General features: G+C 53.2%; 1 protein-coding gene, 1 long non-coding RNA gene and 1 other non-coding gene across 4 annotated transcripts; 1 reads left to right on the forward strand and 2 right to left on the reverse strand.

The window, feature by feature from the left end:
- Positions 1–2,246: 2,246 nt before the first annotated feature.
- Positions 2,247–3,398, reverse strand: LOC138419194 (uncharacterized). The gene is made up of 3 exons (XR_011248863.1): positions 3,251–3,398; positions 2,819–2,919; positions 2,247–2,553 (listed from the first exon to the last, which is right to left on the reverse strand). It is a non-coding gene; the product is annotated as an uncharacterized lncRNA (long non-coding RNA).
- On the forward strand, positions 3,361–9,734 carry LOC138419181 (cytoplasmic tRNA 2-thiolation protein 1). Of its 2 annotated transcripts, XM_069551598.1 has the most exons (4): positions 3,480–3,523; positions 4,334–4,751; positions 5,108–5,652; positions 7,422–9,734. In XM_069551598.1, exons 2-4 carry the CDS (start codon positions 4,717–4,719, stop codon positions 7,955–7,957), a joined length of 1,116 nt encoding a protein of 371 aa, XP_069407699.1. In that variant the 5' UTR covers positions 3,480–3,523; positions 4,334–4,716; the 3' UTR covers positions 7,958–9,734. The 2 variants fall into 2 exon arrangements, with proteins under 2 accessions (XP_069407700.1, XP_069407699.1); XM_069551599.1 differs by lacking the exon at positions 4,334–4,751 and having other exon boundaries at positions 3,361–3,523.
- TRNAC-GCA (transfer RNA cysteine (anticodon GCA)) lies at positions 4,148–4,219 on the reverse strand. Its single transcript has one exon. It is a non-coding gene; the product is annotated as a tRNA-Cys (tRNA).
- Positions 9,735–13,162: the final 3,428 nt, after the last annotated feature.

Raw genomic sequence — 13,162 nt, forward strand, 5'->3', positions numbered from 1 at the left:
GTTTGTATGTGTTACTCCAAAGAGACATTGCCTGACTGAAGGTGTGTCTTGGGGGGACAATGGTGGTAGAGGTCAGGGAAGGCTTCCCCAAAGAGGTAACATCTGGGTAGATTTTGAAGGATAAGTAGGCATCTAAGCCCCATTCAAAGCAGGGGGAAGGGTATTCTGTGCAGAGAGGTGGAGGCAACAGGGAGCTTCATCCTGTCTTCGTCCTAAGTCGCTTCAGTCCTGTCTGACCCTGTGCAACCCTATGGACTGTAGCCCCCTCTGTCCATGGAATTCTCCAGGCTAGAATACTGGAGTGGGCAGCTACGCCCTCCTCCAGGGGTTCTTCCTGGCCCAGGGATCAAACCCGAATCTCGTGTCTCCTGCACTGGCAGGCAGGTTCTTTACCACTAGTGCTACCACGGTAAAGGCAGCTAATTATCTAGAGTGCTTTCTGTGGCCCCAGAGCTGTTCTAAGCACTCAGCATGTATCTCTTCTCAATCTCAGCACTACTGACATTCTGGGCAAGCTAGTTCTTTGCCATGGAGGCCGACCTGTGTGTTAGAGATTTAGTAACATTGCTGGTCTCTGCCTACTGGATGCCAGTACCCCAACCCCAGCTGTGGGTCAAAACCATCCCAAGTTGAGAACCACTGCTCTACTCCTCTGAAGGCTGGACTATTTCATCCCCTACAGGTGAGGAAAAATAACTTAGCCACATTCACACAACCAGACTCCAGGATCTGAACCAGGCTGCCTCCGTCCTTAACCACCACATTCCACAGCAGCTATTTCCTGCCTGAGCTCAGTGTTCCTTGGGGTGCAGATAAAAGGAGGCGGCAAGGAAGGAGAGGTAGGCCAGGAGCAGCTCAGGACAGGCCATGAATACCTTGCCTGTTCTGTCCCAGGCCTTCTGCATGGGGATGCTATGGACCCAGACGCAAACCCAACCAAACCCTTCTCTTGGAAACCACCCAACCCAAAGAGACACTGAAATGGAGACAGCCACAACCCAAGGTGACAGGGCCTCTGACAAAGCAAGGGACCAAGGGCCATGGGAGCCCAGAGGTGGCTTGTTAAACCAGGGCAGAGGAGGAGGGGTCCTGTAGGCTTCCTGGGGGAAGTACACCCACGTGGCCATCTGGATGAGAAAGAGGAATCAGGGTGTCGGGGGAGGAGGAGTGTGCGACAGTCTTCAGAAGAAAAGACAGCGTGTGCAAACATCTGGCAGAAAAGTTCTTCCTCCGGAAAATATGGGGGCCTGCCAGAGATGCAGGGTGAGAGGTGAGGCTGAGAAGTCATCAGGGGCCAGGTCACTACCACCAGGCTGAGGGACTCAGTCTTTACCCTGCAACGATGAGAAGCCGCAGCCACCCTCCAGAAGCCCCCTGACACCAACTCAGTCTTTCCCTTCAGAAACAAAGTTAATGAGCACTGAGCTGCGGCCCCGGGAAGAGACATAAAGAACAGAACACTGCCCTCCGCTCTTTTCACAGCACTTAACGAAGCACCTGGCACGGTCTGGGGTGCTTTGAAAATATGAAATCATCTAGTTCCTTCAACAGCTGCTATTTTATCATCCCCACTGAATACAGGAAGCCCAGGAAGGTCAAGTCACTCACTCAAGGTCACAGAAACTAAGCAAGGGGCACATGGAGTCACCCTGGCAGAGCAGCTTTCACATCCACTTTCTTTATTTTCATTGGCATCCAGTGTAAGACAAACTTTTTTTTTTTTTTTAACTAACTTCTCACTCAAAAGTATGTGAGTGGTGTGGAGAGCCACTAAAATACTTAAACAAAGAAACTTTCAAAGCCGGGGACTAAAATCAACACAGGAACACCTGAATGTTCATACTGATTTGGGGGTTGAAAACCAAAGCACAGCAGAATACCTCTTAAGTCAGGGCCCCTCTGCCTCAGCACTACTGTTATGTGGGGCCAGATGATTCTGCCTTGTGGAGGCCATCCTGTGCAGCCTATGTTTACCGGCAACCCTGGCCTCTGCCTGCCGGGTACTGGCCACACTCTGCCCCTTGCATCATAGTTGCAACAATTAAAAATGTCTCCAGACATCACCAAATGTTCTCTTGGGGATAAACTCACCCTCAACTGAGAACTGCCTTAGACTCTCTGTAGGTTGTCTGAGGTTTTGAAATGCCCAATTCAAGACTTCCTTTAAAAGAAAATGTAGACATGTTCCAGAAATGGGAGCCATGCCCAGTTATGAGAATTAAGTGGAAAAAAATTCCAGTAAACAGTTCCCTACTAACTCATTTATTTTTACACACACTGTGACACACGTACCATTATCATCATCCCCATTTTACTGACCAGGAACTTGAGATGATGCGAGGAACGTGCAGGGGATGGGTGTCTGGCACACTGCTGATTCCTTACTAAGTGCAGTCCCGCTCCCTTATCCCCACTCCATACCCTGGTCAGCAGCACCTGTCACCTCTGGACTCCTGCTGTCCCGGTCATCTGCCCCTCCACATCAAGCTCTGCCATCCTCTCTCCAGCCAGGCCTGGCACGCCCAGAGGACAGTACCTGGCACACAGGAAGCCCTAGGAAATGATTGACAAATGAACGAACCCGATGACCACGCTTCAGCCAATAGGTTCAGACACTCAAACGTCCCCCATCCCTACCCTCTCAAGGGTCTCACAGGGGTAGAAATAAGAGAATGTCATACTATAACAGGCAGGAAGGGGAGCAGTCTGGGGGCTGGAAAGAGGCTTAGGGCCTGGACCTTGGGTGCAGGGCTCCGGCTGATTTTTGGGAAGGTGCTCCGGCTTTTGATTCGGGGACCCTCTGTCTCACGCGTCTCACCTGTCCTCCACCCGGAGCTCGGCCTTCAACTCCAACAGGCAGGAGGCGTGAGCAATGGGCCCTCACCAAGCGTGTGCGTAACTGCTCACCGCGTTCTTGACCTGAACCGGGTGCACGCGTGTAAGAACGGCAAACTGCTATATTTCTGCACCGCATAAGCATAACACCGCCAGTCTGCACCGCGGCGGCCTGGGCCGGGCGCGCGCGAACAAGAACCCAAACTGTAAGCCCAAACCTTAGAATCGGTCCAGCGCCCTCGCTACCTCTCCCTTTCGCACCCCATCCCCATCATACCCAACTCCGAAGCCTCTCCACCCCCACCACAAATTCCACCACGCTCCCACAATAGCACAAAACTTGAAAAGCATCCATCTTTGGAATAAGCCACACAAGGCGCGCTGCGCAGAGAAGCGCAAGAACCACAGGCCGTACCAACTCCTACGCAGGAGCTCGAGGGGCTCGCGCTGGACCGGAAGCATGGAGCACTCTGGGAGCTGTGGGCGGAGCTAGAGACGTCGCCGCGAGGACCGCCGGGAGTTGTAGGCCCAGCTCGCCCGAAGGCAGTAAGCGCCACCGACTCAATCGCCGCATGGGTACCTGGGAGTTGTAGGCGGGCAGACCACAAAGCCTTCTGGAAGTCGTAGTTCTATTACCTGCTTCCGCGCTTTCTCGGAGCCTGGACCTTCCCGCGTGGGTTCTATTCAGGTGAGTGTCTCCTCCCACCGCGGGCCGATCTCGGTCCTTTGTAGCGCTGCAGTGGAGGAGTTGACGGTCTTTATATCTCTCCCACGTATTCGGTAGGCATTCCTGGGGAGACAGCACTCCCCTCCATAAACCCCCAAAGCCTGTCTCACGGCGGCCCTCCAGGCAGGAGTGCCTTAAACAGCTGGCGTTCCTGATTTGAACTCTGCCGGCCTGGTCTGACTCCTTGTTCCCTCCCACCTCCACCCCAAGCTCTTCTGTCCCGATTACAACCTGAGAGTGGTCGGGGCGGGGGTAAAGGGAGGGATTAGGTGGTCGTGGAAGCCTAGAGGAGGCGGCACACCCAGCTCAGGGTTCTGAAAAGACTTCCAGAGCAAAGAACCTCAAATCTACCATGCCCAAACCCCCCTCTCACAGTATTTCCCCATTCTTCCCCAAACCCCACCTCCTCTCTACTAAATGGTCCCACTACCTTCCAAATGCTCAAAGTGAAAGTGAAAGTGAAGTCACTCAGTCGTGTCCGACTCTTAGTGATCCCATGGACTGCAGCCTACCAGGCTCCTCCATCCATGGGATTTTCCAGGCAAGACTACTGGAGTGGGTTGTCATTGCCTTCTCCATGGGATCTTCCCAAACCAGGAATCGAACCCGGGTCTCCTGCACTGCAGGCAGACGCTTTACCGGCTGAGCCACCAGGGAAGCCCAAGTGCTCAAGTCAAAACAAAACTTGAGGTTGTCCTGAGTCCTGTTTCTTTTATCCACTGCCCTCCTCCAAGGCTTATAAAAGTTCCATCTGCTCTGTCTCTGCAACAGATCCAGACTCTGACCACTTCTCTCCAGTTCCGCTGTCTCCATTCTGCTCCGAGCTACCACTGTTGCTTACCTGGATCACTGCAGGAACCTTCTCACTGGTTTGCCCATGTCGGCCCTTTCCACGCTCCACCCTCTATTCACACGCAGGCCAAGGGATCCTGTTAAAATAAAAATTAGATTCTGTCACTATAGAGCTTAAAACCGTCCAACCGTTCCTATTTCTCTCGGAATAAAGTCCAAGCTCCTTACCCTGCCAACCTCCAAGCCCCCGGACCCTTTGGCGCCTTCAACCACAACGCACTTGAACACAGACAGGACCTGCCCTTTCATGTCCTGGGCATTTGCTATTAACTCTTATCAGGAATATCCTTCCCACTGATCTAATGCCTGACTCCTCCTTCTGGCCTCAGCTCAGAGGGTAATTCCCTCATATTATTACTTTTCATATCTGGAAAGTATCTTGAGTCGGCTCTTCCACTATAATTTAGTGCCTGCAACCTTTCCTGTTTTGCTCATTGCTGTGTCCCCAATTCCTAGAGAACGTTGGGCACCTTGAAGGTACGGAGTGGATATTTGCGGAATGAAAGAATGAATGAATGTGACTGAAAGGCTAAGATGAGACTTGAAGGTGCTAGGCCTGCACAGTGCTGAGGGAAAGGGTTACAGACAGTGGGTTTACGCTGGGCACTATCTAGGCAGCCTCCCGGGAGGCAAGCAACGACCCCCGCAATCCGGAATCCACGTGTAACCCGCCTCCCCTCTCCACCCATCCAGGAGAAGCCGACCCCTCCCGCCTCTCCAGGACCCCACGATGCCCGCCCCGCAGTGCGTCTCTTGCCACACGGCGCGCGCCGCCCTCCGCCGTCCGCGCTCGGGCCAGGCGCTGTGCGGCACCTGCTTCTGCGCCGCCTTCGAGGCCGAGGTGCTGCACACAGTGGTCGCAGGCCGCCTGCTGCCTCCTGGCGCCGTGGTGGCCGTGGGCGCCTCGGGCGGCAAGGACTCCACGGTGCTGGCGCACGTGCTGCGCGAGCTGGCCCCGCGCCTGGGCATCTCGCTGCACCTCGTGGCGGTGGACGAGGGCATCGGCGGCTACCGGGATGCGGCGCTAGCAGCCGTGCGGCGGCAGGCGGCGCGCTGGGAGCTCCCGCTCACCGTCGTGGCCTACGCGGACCTCTTCGGGGGCTGGACGATGGACGCCGTGGCCCGCAGCACGGCTGGCTCCGGCCGCAGCAGAGCCTGTTGCACCTTCTGCGGGGTGCTGCGGCGCCGCGCGCTGGAGGAAGGGGCGCGCCTCGTGGGAGCCACGCACGTCGTGACCGGTGAGCGCAGGCGCGGCCCAGAGAGGGCGTGGTGGGAGGGGCGCATGCGCGGGATAGGGCACCGTAAGGGCGCTGGAGTGCGTGCCCAAGTGGTAATGGAGGCCTCGTGTGTCTTAATTGGAGAATCTAAATAGCAAGGAGATATGCACGCTCACTGAAGGTTCATGGGCATATTGTGTGCACATCTTTACAAGCTTTTGAGTCACTGCCATTATCTGGTACACATTCATGCATGCCAAGTCGCTTCAGTCGTCTCTAAAGTCGTCTCTAACTCTTTGCAACCCTATGGACTGTAGCCGACAACAGCCAGGCTCCTCTGTGCATGGGATTCTCCAGACATGGGTGGCCATGCCCTCCTCCAGGGGATCTTCCCAACCCAGGGATAGAAGCTTCGTCTCCTGCGGCTTCTGCATTGCAGGCGGATGCTTTACCACTGAGCCACTGGAGAAGCCCTACCTGGTACACACATGCTGGCAAATAGAGGGGTGGAAGCGTACTCTCTGGGGCTAGGGCTGTGGTTTTCTGCACTGTTTTTTTTTTTTCAAATGACATTCTCTGTGTCCCTTTTCATAAAAGGAGGGGCATGGAGGGGTATTGCCCATCAGAAGCCATCTATAGTCTGAAACGCAACTGTCTTTTAACTCCTTTTGTCTTTCATTCTCCCTCTGCTAACTTTTTCTCTGCCCCAGTCATTACTTCAACAAATAATTATTGACCATTTATTTTGTACCATATGCAAGCTATGTACCGGAGAACAAACTACCTAACCTCGGTTTCCTCTCCTATGTAACAGGGCTATTAATATTATCCAGATCCTAGACTTACTGGGACTTAGATGAATTATATATGAAACACTCAGACAAAAGACTGAGAAACAGTAAACCTATAAACATTTGCTGCTATGATGATGCACAAGCCAGTGTCTGATCCTGTCCGTTTCTCACATACATAATTACAACCTGATAAGTAAGACACGACTGAGCGACTGAACTGAACTGAAGTGCAGCTAAGGAAAGTGATGCAGGAAGACCTAGTGAAGGGAGAAAGGAAGAGTTTCCTGAGTAATCAGAGACCTGAAGGCTGAGTGGGTCCTTAGATGAAGGACCAAAAGGGGATTGGGAGAGATTCTGAGCAGAGGAAACGGCAAAGGCCCTCAGGAGGGAAAGTATGGCCGGGTTGAGAAGCCCTAAGACCCATTTTTACTATAGACTCAAGTATGAGAATTCCATAGACAGAAGCGCCTGGCAGGCTCCATGGGGTCACAAAGAGTCGGACACGACTTTCTCACACACACACAAACACACACACACACACACACACAAGATGACAAGTTGCAGAATAAACTGAGCTTCAATTTTACGGTGACTGATGTGTAAATGCGCACTTCCTCCCGGTCTTCTAAACACCATGATCTGCATTCCCAGAGGCACTTGTGTCAACAGCCCACTTGAGAGTCTCCATCAAAGGCCATTTGGACGTCTACGCAGTCTGAAGTACACTTTTCACTGAGATTGAAATGAGATTTGTTGCGTAAAGCACTTTTTCTCAATACATGAAAGGGCGCCTAGCACGGGGCCTGGTCTGAGATAAGTAGGGGTTAAGTGAGGCACCCCGGGTTGCTCCACGGGAGCCTGGGGGCGTGGCCCTCTCGTTTCTGGCCGGGTCCCCCCGCAGCCTCCCCGAGGCCGTCCCGCGGTGCCCCGGGGTCTCCTCCCGCGGCCCCGCCAGCCCCGGCCCCCTCCTCATGGCTCCTGTCTCCCCTCTCCCAGGACACAACGCGGACGACATGGCGGAGACGGTGCTCATGAACTTCCTGCGGGGCGACGCGGGCCGGCTGGCGCGGGGCGGGGGCCTGGGCTCCGCGGGCGAGGGGGGCGCCCTGCCGCGCTGCCGCCCGCTGCAGCTGGCCTCGCAGAAGGAGGTGGTGCTGTACGCGCACTTCCGCCGCCTCGACTACTTCTCCGAGGAGTGCGTGTACGCGCCCGAGGCCTTCCGCGGCCACGCGCGCGACCTGCTCAAGATGCTGGAGGCGGCGCGGCCGTCGGCGGTGCTGGACCTGGTGCACTCGGCCGAGCGCCTGGCGCTGGCCCCGGCCGCGCGGCCCCCGCCGCCCGGCGCCTGCTCCCGCTGCGGGGCGCTGGCCAGCCGCGCGCTCTGCCAGGCCTGCGCGCTCCTGGACGGCCTGAACCGCGGCCGGCCCCGCCTGGCCATCGGCAAGGGCCGCCGGGGGCTGGACGAGGAGGGGCCGCCGCGGGAGCCGCAGCCGTCCCGACTGCCGACTTCCGAGCCGGTCCCCGACTTCTAGAGACTCCAGTTCCCCGCGGGGATCTGGCGCCGTGGGGGCACGGGACCGCCTATAAGTGACACGGAATGAACCCGCGTTACCTGAGCCCGGGCTTCGTGTGCAGCTGGGAGAGAGACGGAACCTGTTACCTGCGATCCTGCAGACGCTGGGGCTCTGGGCTCCTGGGGCTGAGGGCCAGGGACTCCTGCGCCTCAGAGAGGGCAGCACTAAACGACCTTCCATTCCTGAGCGAGTGGGAATTAGGGGGCTGCTTGCCTGTACCGCTGTGGGGTTCTGGACGTGCTCAGATAGCCCTAACGCTTCTCGATCGCCTACTGCCCACCTGATGTTCGTGTTTGCCTGTAGTAGGATAAGCACCGGAGAAGGCAATGGCACCCCACTCCAGTACTCTTGCCTGGAAAATCCCATGGATGGAGGAGCCTGGTAGGCTGCAGTCCATGGGGTCGCTAAGAGTCGGACACGACTGAGCGACTTCACTTTTACTTTTCACTTTCGTGCATTGGAGAAGGAAATGGCAACCCACTCCAGTATTCTTGCCTGGAGAATCCCAGGGATGGGGGACCCTGGTGGGCTGCTATCGGGTCGCACAGAGTCGGACACGACTGAAGTGACTTAGCAGCAGCAGCAGTAGCAGCAGCAGGCTAAGCACAACCACGCCGCTGGATGGACATGCCAGTTACAGCGCTCGTGGTGTTTCTGTGTGAGCGCTGTGTGTACTGCAAGCGCTGAGCCATCTCATTTCACCCGCAACACGATCTCATTGGCTGTAGCCCGAGGCCCATCACTGGCCTGAGGTCACCTCTCTGGAGCCCCACCTGGGGACTCACGCCCAGGTCCACCAGGGGCTCTTCAAGACGGTGGAATTAGTCCTTATACCCACTACCACCTGAATCTCTGATGGATGAAGAGCAACTGGGGCGGCTCTCCAGACTTCAGGTTCCAGAGGCAGAGCTGGGTGAGCTTGGGTCAGTGACTTAACCTCTCGGATCTTCCATTTGCTCCGCTGAAAATGGAATCAAGGCCTCGCACCAAAGCACTGTTGTGAATATTTGATAAAGCGCTCAATAAATGCTGTCCGACTTGGCTGGTCACACGAAGGTTTGGCCACCAGGGGGCGCTCGATTTTTGGAGTTTCTGCCCTGCCGATCCAGACAGGCGTGAGGCTCGGAAACTGCCTGCCTGAAGCCTGAGGAGGCATGGGGTCCTCAGTCCCACCTCCAAGCTTTGCTGGGCTGCTCCTTTGTTAGAAATGCCCTCCTTTCCCATCTTCCTGCTCACATCCTCCAGGAGCCTCCTGGAAGTGTCCCTGAATCTCTTCTCCCACCCTGCCCAGCCTAGGACATCGGGACTCTCCCAAACACCGGCTGCTGGGTCCTGTCCTCATCGTGTGGCCATTCAGCCCTTTGGGGTCTTGTTCTCCCTAATTGAACTGAACTCTGGGGACAGAAACCAGATGTGTGTTTCCACTGGATAACAGAACATCATTCTTTCCACATTTATGGAGCCCTTGATGTCTGCAAGGGCATTTCTAGACATCTGTGGGAGAGAAAATTTTAAAAAAATTAAAACCATTTGGTCGCGGAGTTTACAATCTTGTGGGAGAGAGGTAATAGGTAAATACGTAATATGAAGTCATGATGATGGGTGCTATGAATAGGAAACAAAACAACCTAAGGGGAAAGGGAGTGAAGAGTCCTATTTTAGTTTTGAGAGGCCAAGGCCTCTTTGAGACGGTGACTTTTGAGCAAAGACTGGAATAAAGCAAACAAGGGGCTTCCGTGGTGGTCCAGTGGATAATACTCAGCACTCTCAATGCAGAGGGCCTGGGTTCGATCTCTGGTCAGAGAACTAGATCCCACATACCACAAGGAAAGATCCCATGTGCCCTAAGACTTGGTGCAGCCAAATAAATCTTTAAAACAGTACCAAATAAAGCAAACAAGGTTTCCAGCCTTAATGGAATATCTCATGTCAGTAACACTTCCACTAAGACCAACTAGGAACACACACACACACACACACGCTATTTGAACACATCAAACAGCTATCAAGGCAGCTAAGAGCCCAGAAAAAAGAGCAGCTCGTTCAGCAGGAGGGGCCAGAAGGCAGAGAAAGCAAGCAGAAAGCATAAGCTAAGCTGAGCTGAACTTTCAGTAGCAACACAGGGCTGGAGACAGAAATGAAGTGTGGGGCCAACGAGGCAGGCAGGACTGGAGGGGCCAAAATACTGGGCAGAAGGGAAGAGCATTAGGATCAGCCCATCGTGAGGAATGGTTGTGACAAGAGACACTCCCTTGCCAGCTGGGTGTCCTACCCCCTCACCAGACCCTAGCATGGGGTTCAGGATCTCCTTGTGCCTTGACTCCGGGGTTGCAAGGATGCAAATGTCAGGTATTAGGGTCAGCACCGAGGAGGGACAGAGAGAACCAGCACCGAGGAGGGACAGAGAGAACCAGAGCTCAAAAAGCATGACAATAACGAGAGGCTGAAACTGGGAAGTGAGGTGCTGGCTCCAGCCCAGAATTAGATGTGGTGTTTCCAGGTTTCTGGGGTCAATTTGGGTTCAGAAAGCCGCTGGATCTGTAGATGGCTCTAAGTCGATTCTCAGGTTTCTAATGAGTCCTGCAATCACGCCTTGAGAATGAGTTCTAACCTCTTATCAATTCCTCCAGTCCCAGAAAACCTTCCCTCTTTATAGCATCTATCGAATCTTCCTCCCCTTACCCCACTACTACTTTTTCCTGACCTTGCCTGGCTTTCTCTACTCTTCATAATTCTCTGTGCAGTGGTCCATTGAGGCCCCAAGATCCTTTCCCCACTCTGAATATTTACCGTTCATGTAGAATGAAGGAAAACTTAGAATTTACTTTTGTGACCTATCAGTTAAACCAGATTTCTGAGACTTCATTCCTTTATTTAGGCTGAATCAGGACTTGGCAGACCACCAGGCATAGAAAATGATCATAACCATGTTCTCTATCATCCAGAGTCCCATGGAAGTAGGACAAAGGGGTTAAAAACAAGCGCAGAATATCAACCTACTGGAAAGTGAGGGGAGAAAGAGGAGAAACCTGACCCAGAAGATTTTCTGCTAAGGGTGAGGGTAGTCAGTCCTGAGGGAAAGGAACTCAGTGGCCTGTGAGAAATGCATTGTGTCTCTGAAGCTAAGTCCCCTAACCCCCTGGAAGAGGAGGTTTTCAGGGGAAACTGAGGAGGAGCTTGGCTGTCCCCTGCCCAGCACCTCTGTCCTGAGGGACAGAAGGTCATCAGTCCCGTTTCCCAGCCCTCTTTCTTCTGCATTTGAGACTAGTCGAGGATCTGCCCCCAGGGGGCACTCCAATCACCTTACCAGACCCCTGGAGCGCCTAGCTGAAGGGTTGTCGCTGTCCATGGTCCTGGAGCGTAGCTGGGGTCCCAGTAATGGATTCTAGGAATCCATGTCCTCTTAGCATCACACTAGAACTATTAACTACTTTCCTCACAGCCACTTGATAAAGTTTAGGAAATAATTTATCCTTGTTTAGGTGATTGTTTTGTGTTGTGGGGGTGTACTCGCCAAGGCCCACACTACTTGGTGAAAGTGCAAGTCACCCAGTCGTGTCCAGTTCTCTGCGACCCCACGGACTATACAGTCCATGGAATTCTCCAGGCCAGAATACTGGAGTGGGTAGTCTTTCCCTTCTCCAGATCTTCCAAACTCAGGGATCGAACCCAGTTCAGCTCAGTCGCTCAGTCGTGTCCGACTCTTTGCGACCCCATGAACTGTAGCATGCCAAGCCTCCCTGTCCATTACCAACTCCCAGAGTCCACCCAAACCCATGCCCATCAAGTCGGTGATGCCATCCAGCCATCTCATCCTCTATCGTCCCCTTCTCCTCCTGCCCTCAATCTTTCCCACCATTAGGGTCTTTTCAAATGAGTCTGCTCTTCGCATCAGGTGGCCAAAGTACTGGAGTTTCCGCTTCAACATCAGTCCTTCCAATGAACACCAGGACTGACCTTCTTTAGAATGTATTGGTTGGATCTCCTTGCAGTCCAAGGGACTCTCAAGAGTCTTCTCCAACACCACAGTTCAAAAGCATCAATTTTTCTTTGCTCAGCTTTCTTTATAGTCCAACTCTTACATCCATACATGACCACCGGAAAAACCATAGCCTTGACTAGATGGACCTTTGTTGGAAAAGTAATGTCTCTGCTTTTTAATATGCTGTCTAGGTTGGTAATAACTTTCCTTCGAAGGAGTAAGCATCTTTTAATTTCATGGCTGCAATCACCATCTGCAGTGATTTTGGAGCCCAGAAAAATAAAGTCAGCCACTGTTTCCCCATCTACTTGCCATGAAGTGATGGGACCAGATGCCATGATCTTAGTTTTCTGAATGTTGAGCTTTAAGCCACCTTTTTCACTCTCCTCTTTCACTTTCATCAAGAAGCTCTTTAGTTCTTCACTTTCTGCCATAAATGTGGTGTCATCTACATATCTGAGGTTATTGATATTTCTCCCGGCAATTTTGATTCCAGCTTGTGCTTCTTCCAGCCCAGCGTTTCTTATGATGTACTCTGCATAGAAGTTAAATAAACAGGGTGACAATATACAGCCTTGATGGAACCCAGGTCTCCCACATTGCAGACAGATTCTTTACCAGCTAAGCTACCAGGGAAGCCCTTGGGGCCAGCACCTAAAAAGATTCCTCGACCAGAGCCAATGTTGTAGATGGGCTGGCCCCTGTTCTTATTATGACTGCAAGATACACTTCAGCAAAAACTATCAAGAAACTTTGAAAAAAGCAAGGCTTACTGCACACAGGTCCTGGAGGATACATAGCACACCTGAAGGCCAGGTGAAGGAGGTGGGAGAGAGCATGGATCCTCAGCTCTGCCTTTATTGGGGTACACGGTGGGATCCCTGGGGTATCATGGGTTCACTTTTATTGGCAAATTTAAAACATAGGAACTGGAATTAGAGTGTAAGAAGGGAAAAACAGGGTCACACAAGAGTCAGTTATCTAGTTCACCCAGAGCTTTCTAAATGGGAACTTCAGGGACTTCTCTGGCAGTCCCGTGGTTAAGGCTTCTCCTTCCAATGCAGGTTGGGGTGTGTGTGTGTGTGTGTGTGTGTGTGTGTGTGTGTGTTCAATCTCTGGCTAGGAAGCTAAGATCCCACATGCTTTGTGGCTAAAAACCAAAATATAATACAGAAGCAATG

The sequence above is a fragment of the Ovis canadensis genome, chromosome 14 (assembly GCF_042477335.2).
Source record: "Ovis canadensis isolate MfBH-ARS-UI-01 breed Bighorn chromosome 14, ARS-UI_OviCan_v2, whole genome shotgun sequence".
Classification (NCBI taxonomy): Eukaryota; Metazoa; Chordata; class Mammalia; order Artiodactyla; family Bovidae; genus Ovis; species Ovis canadensis.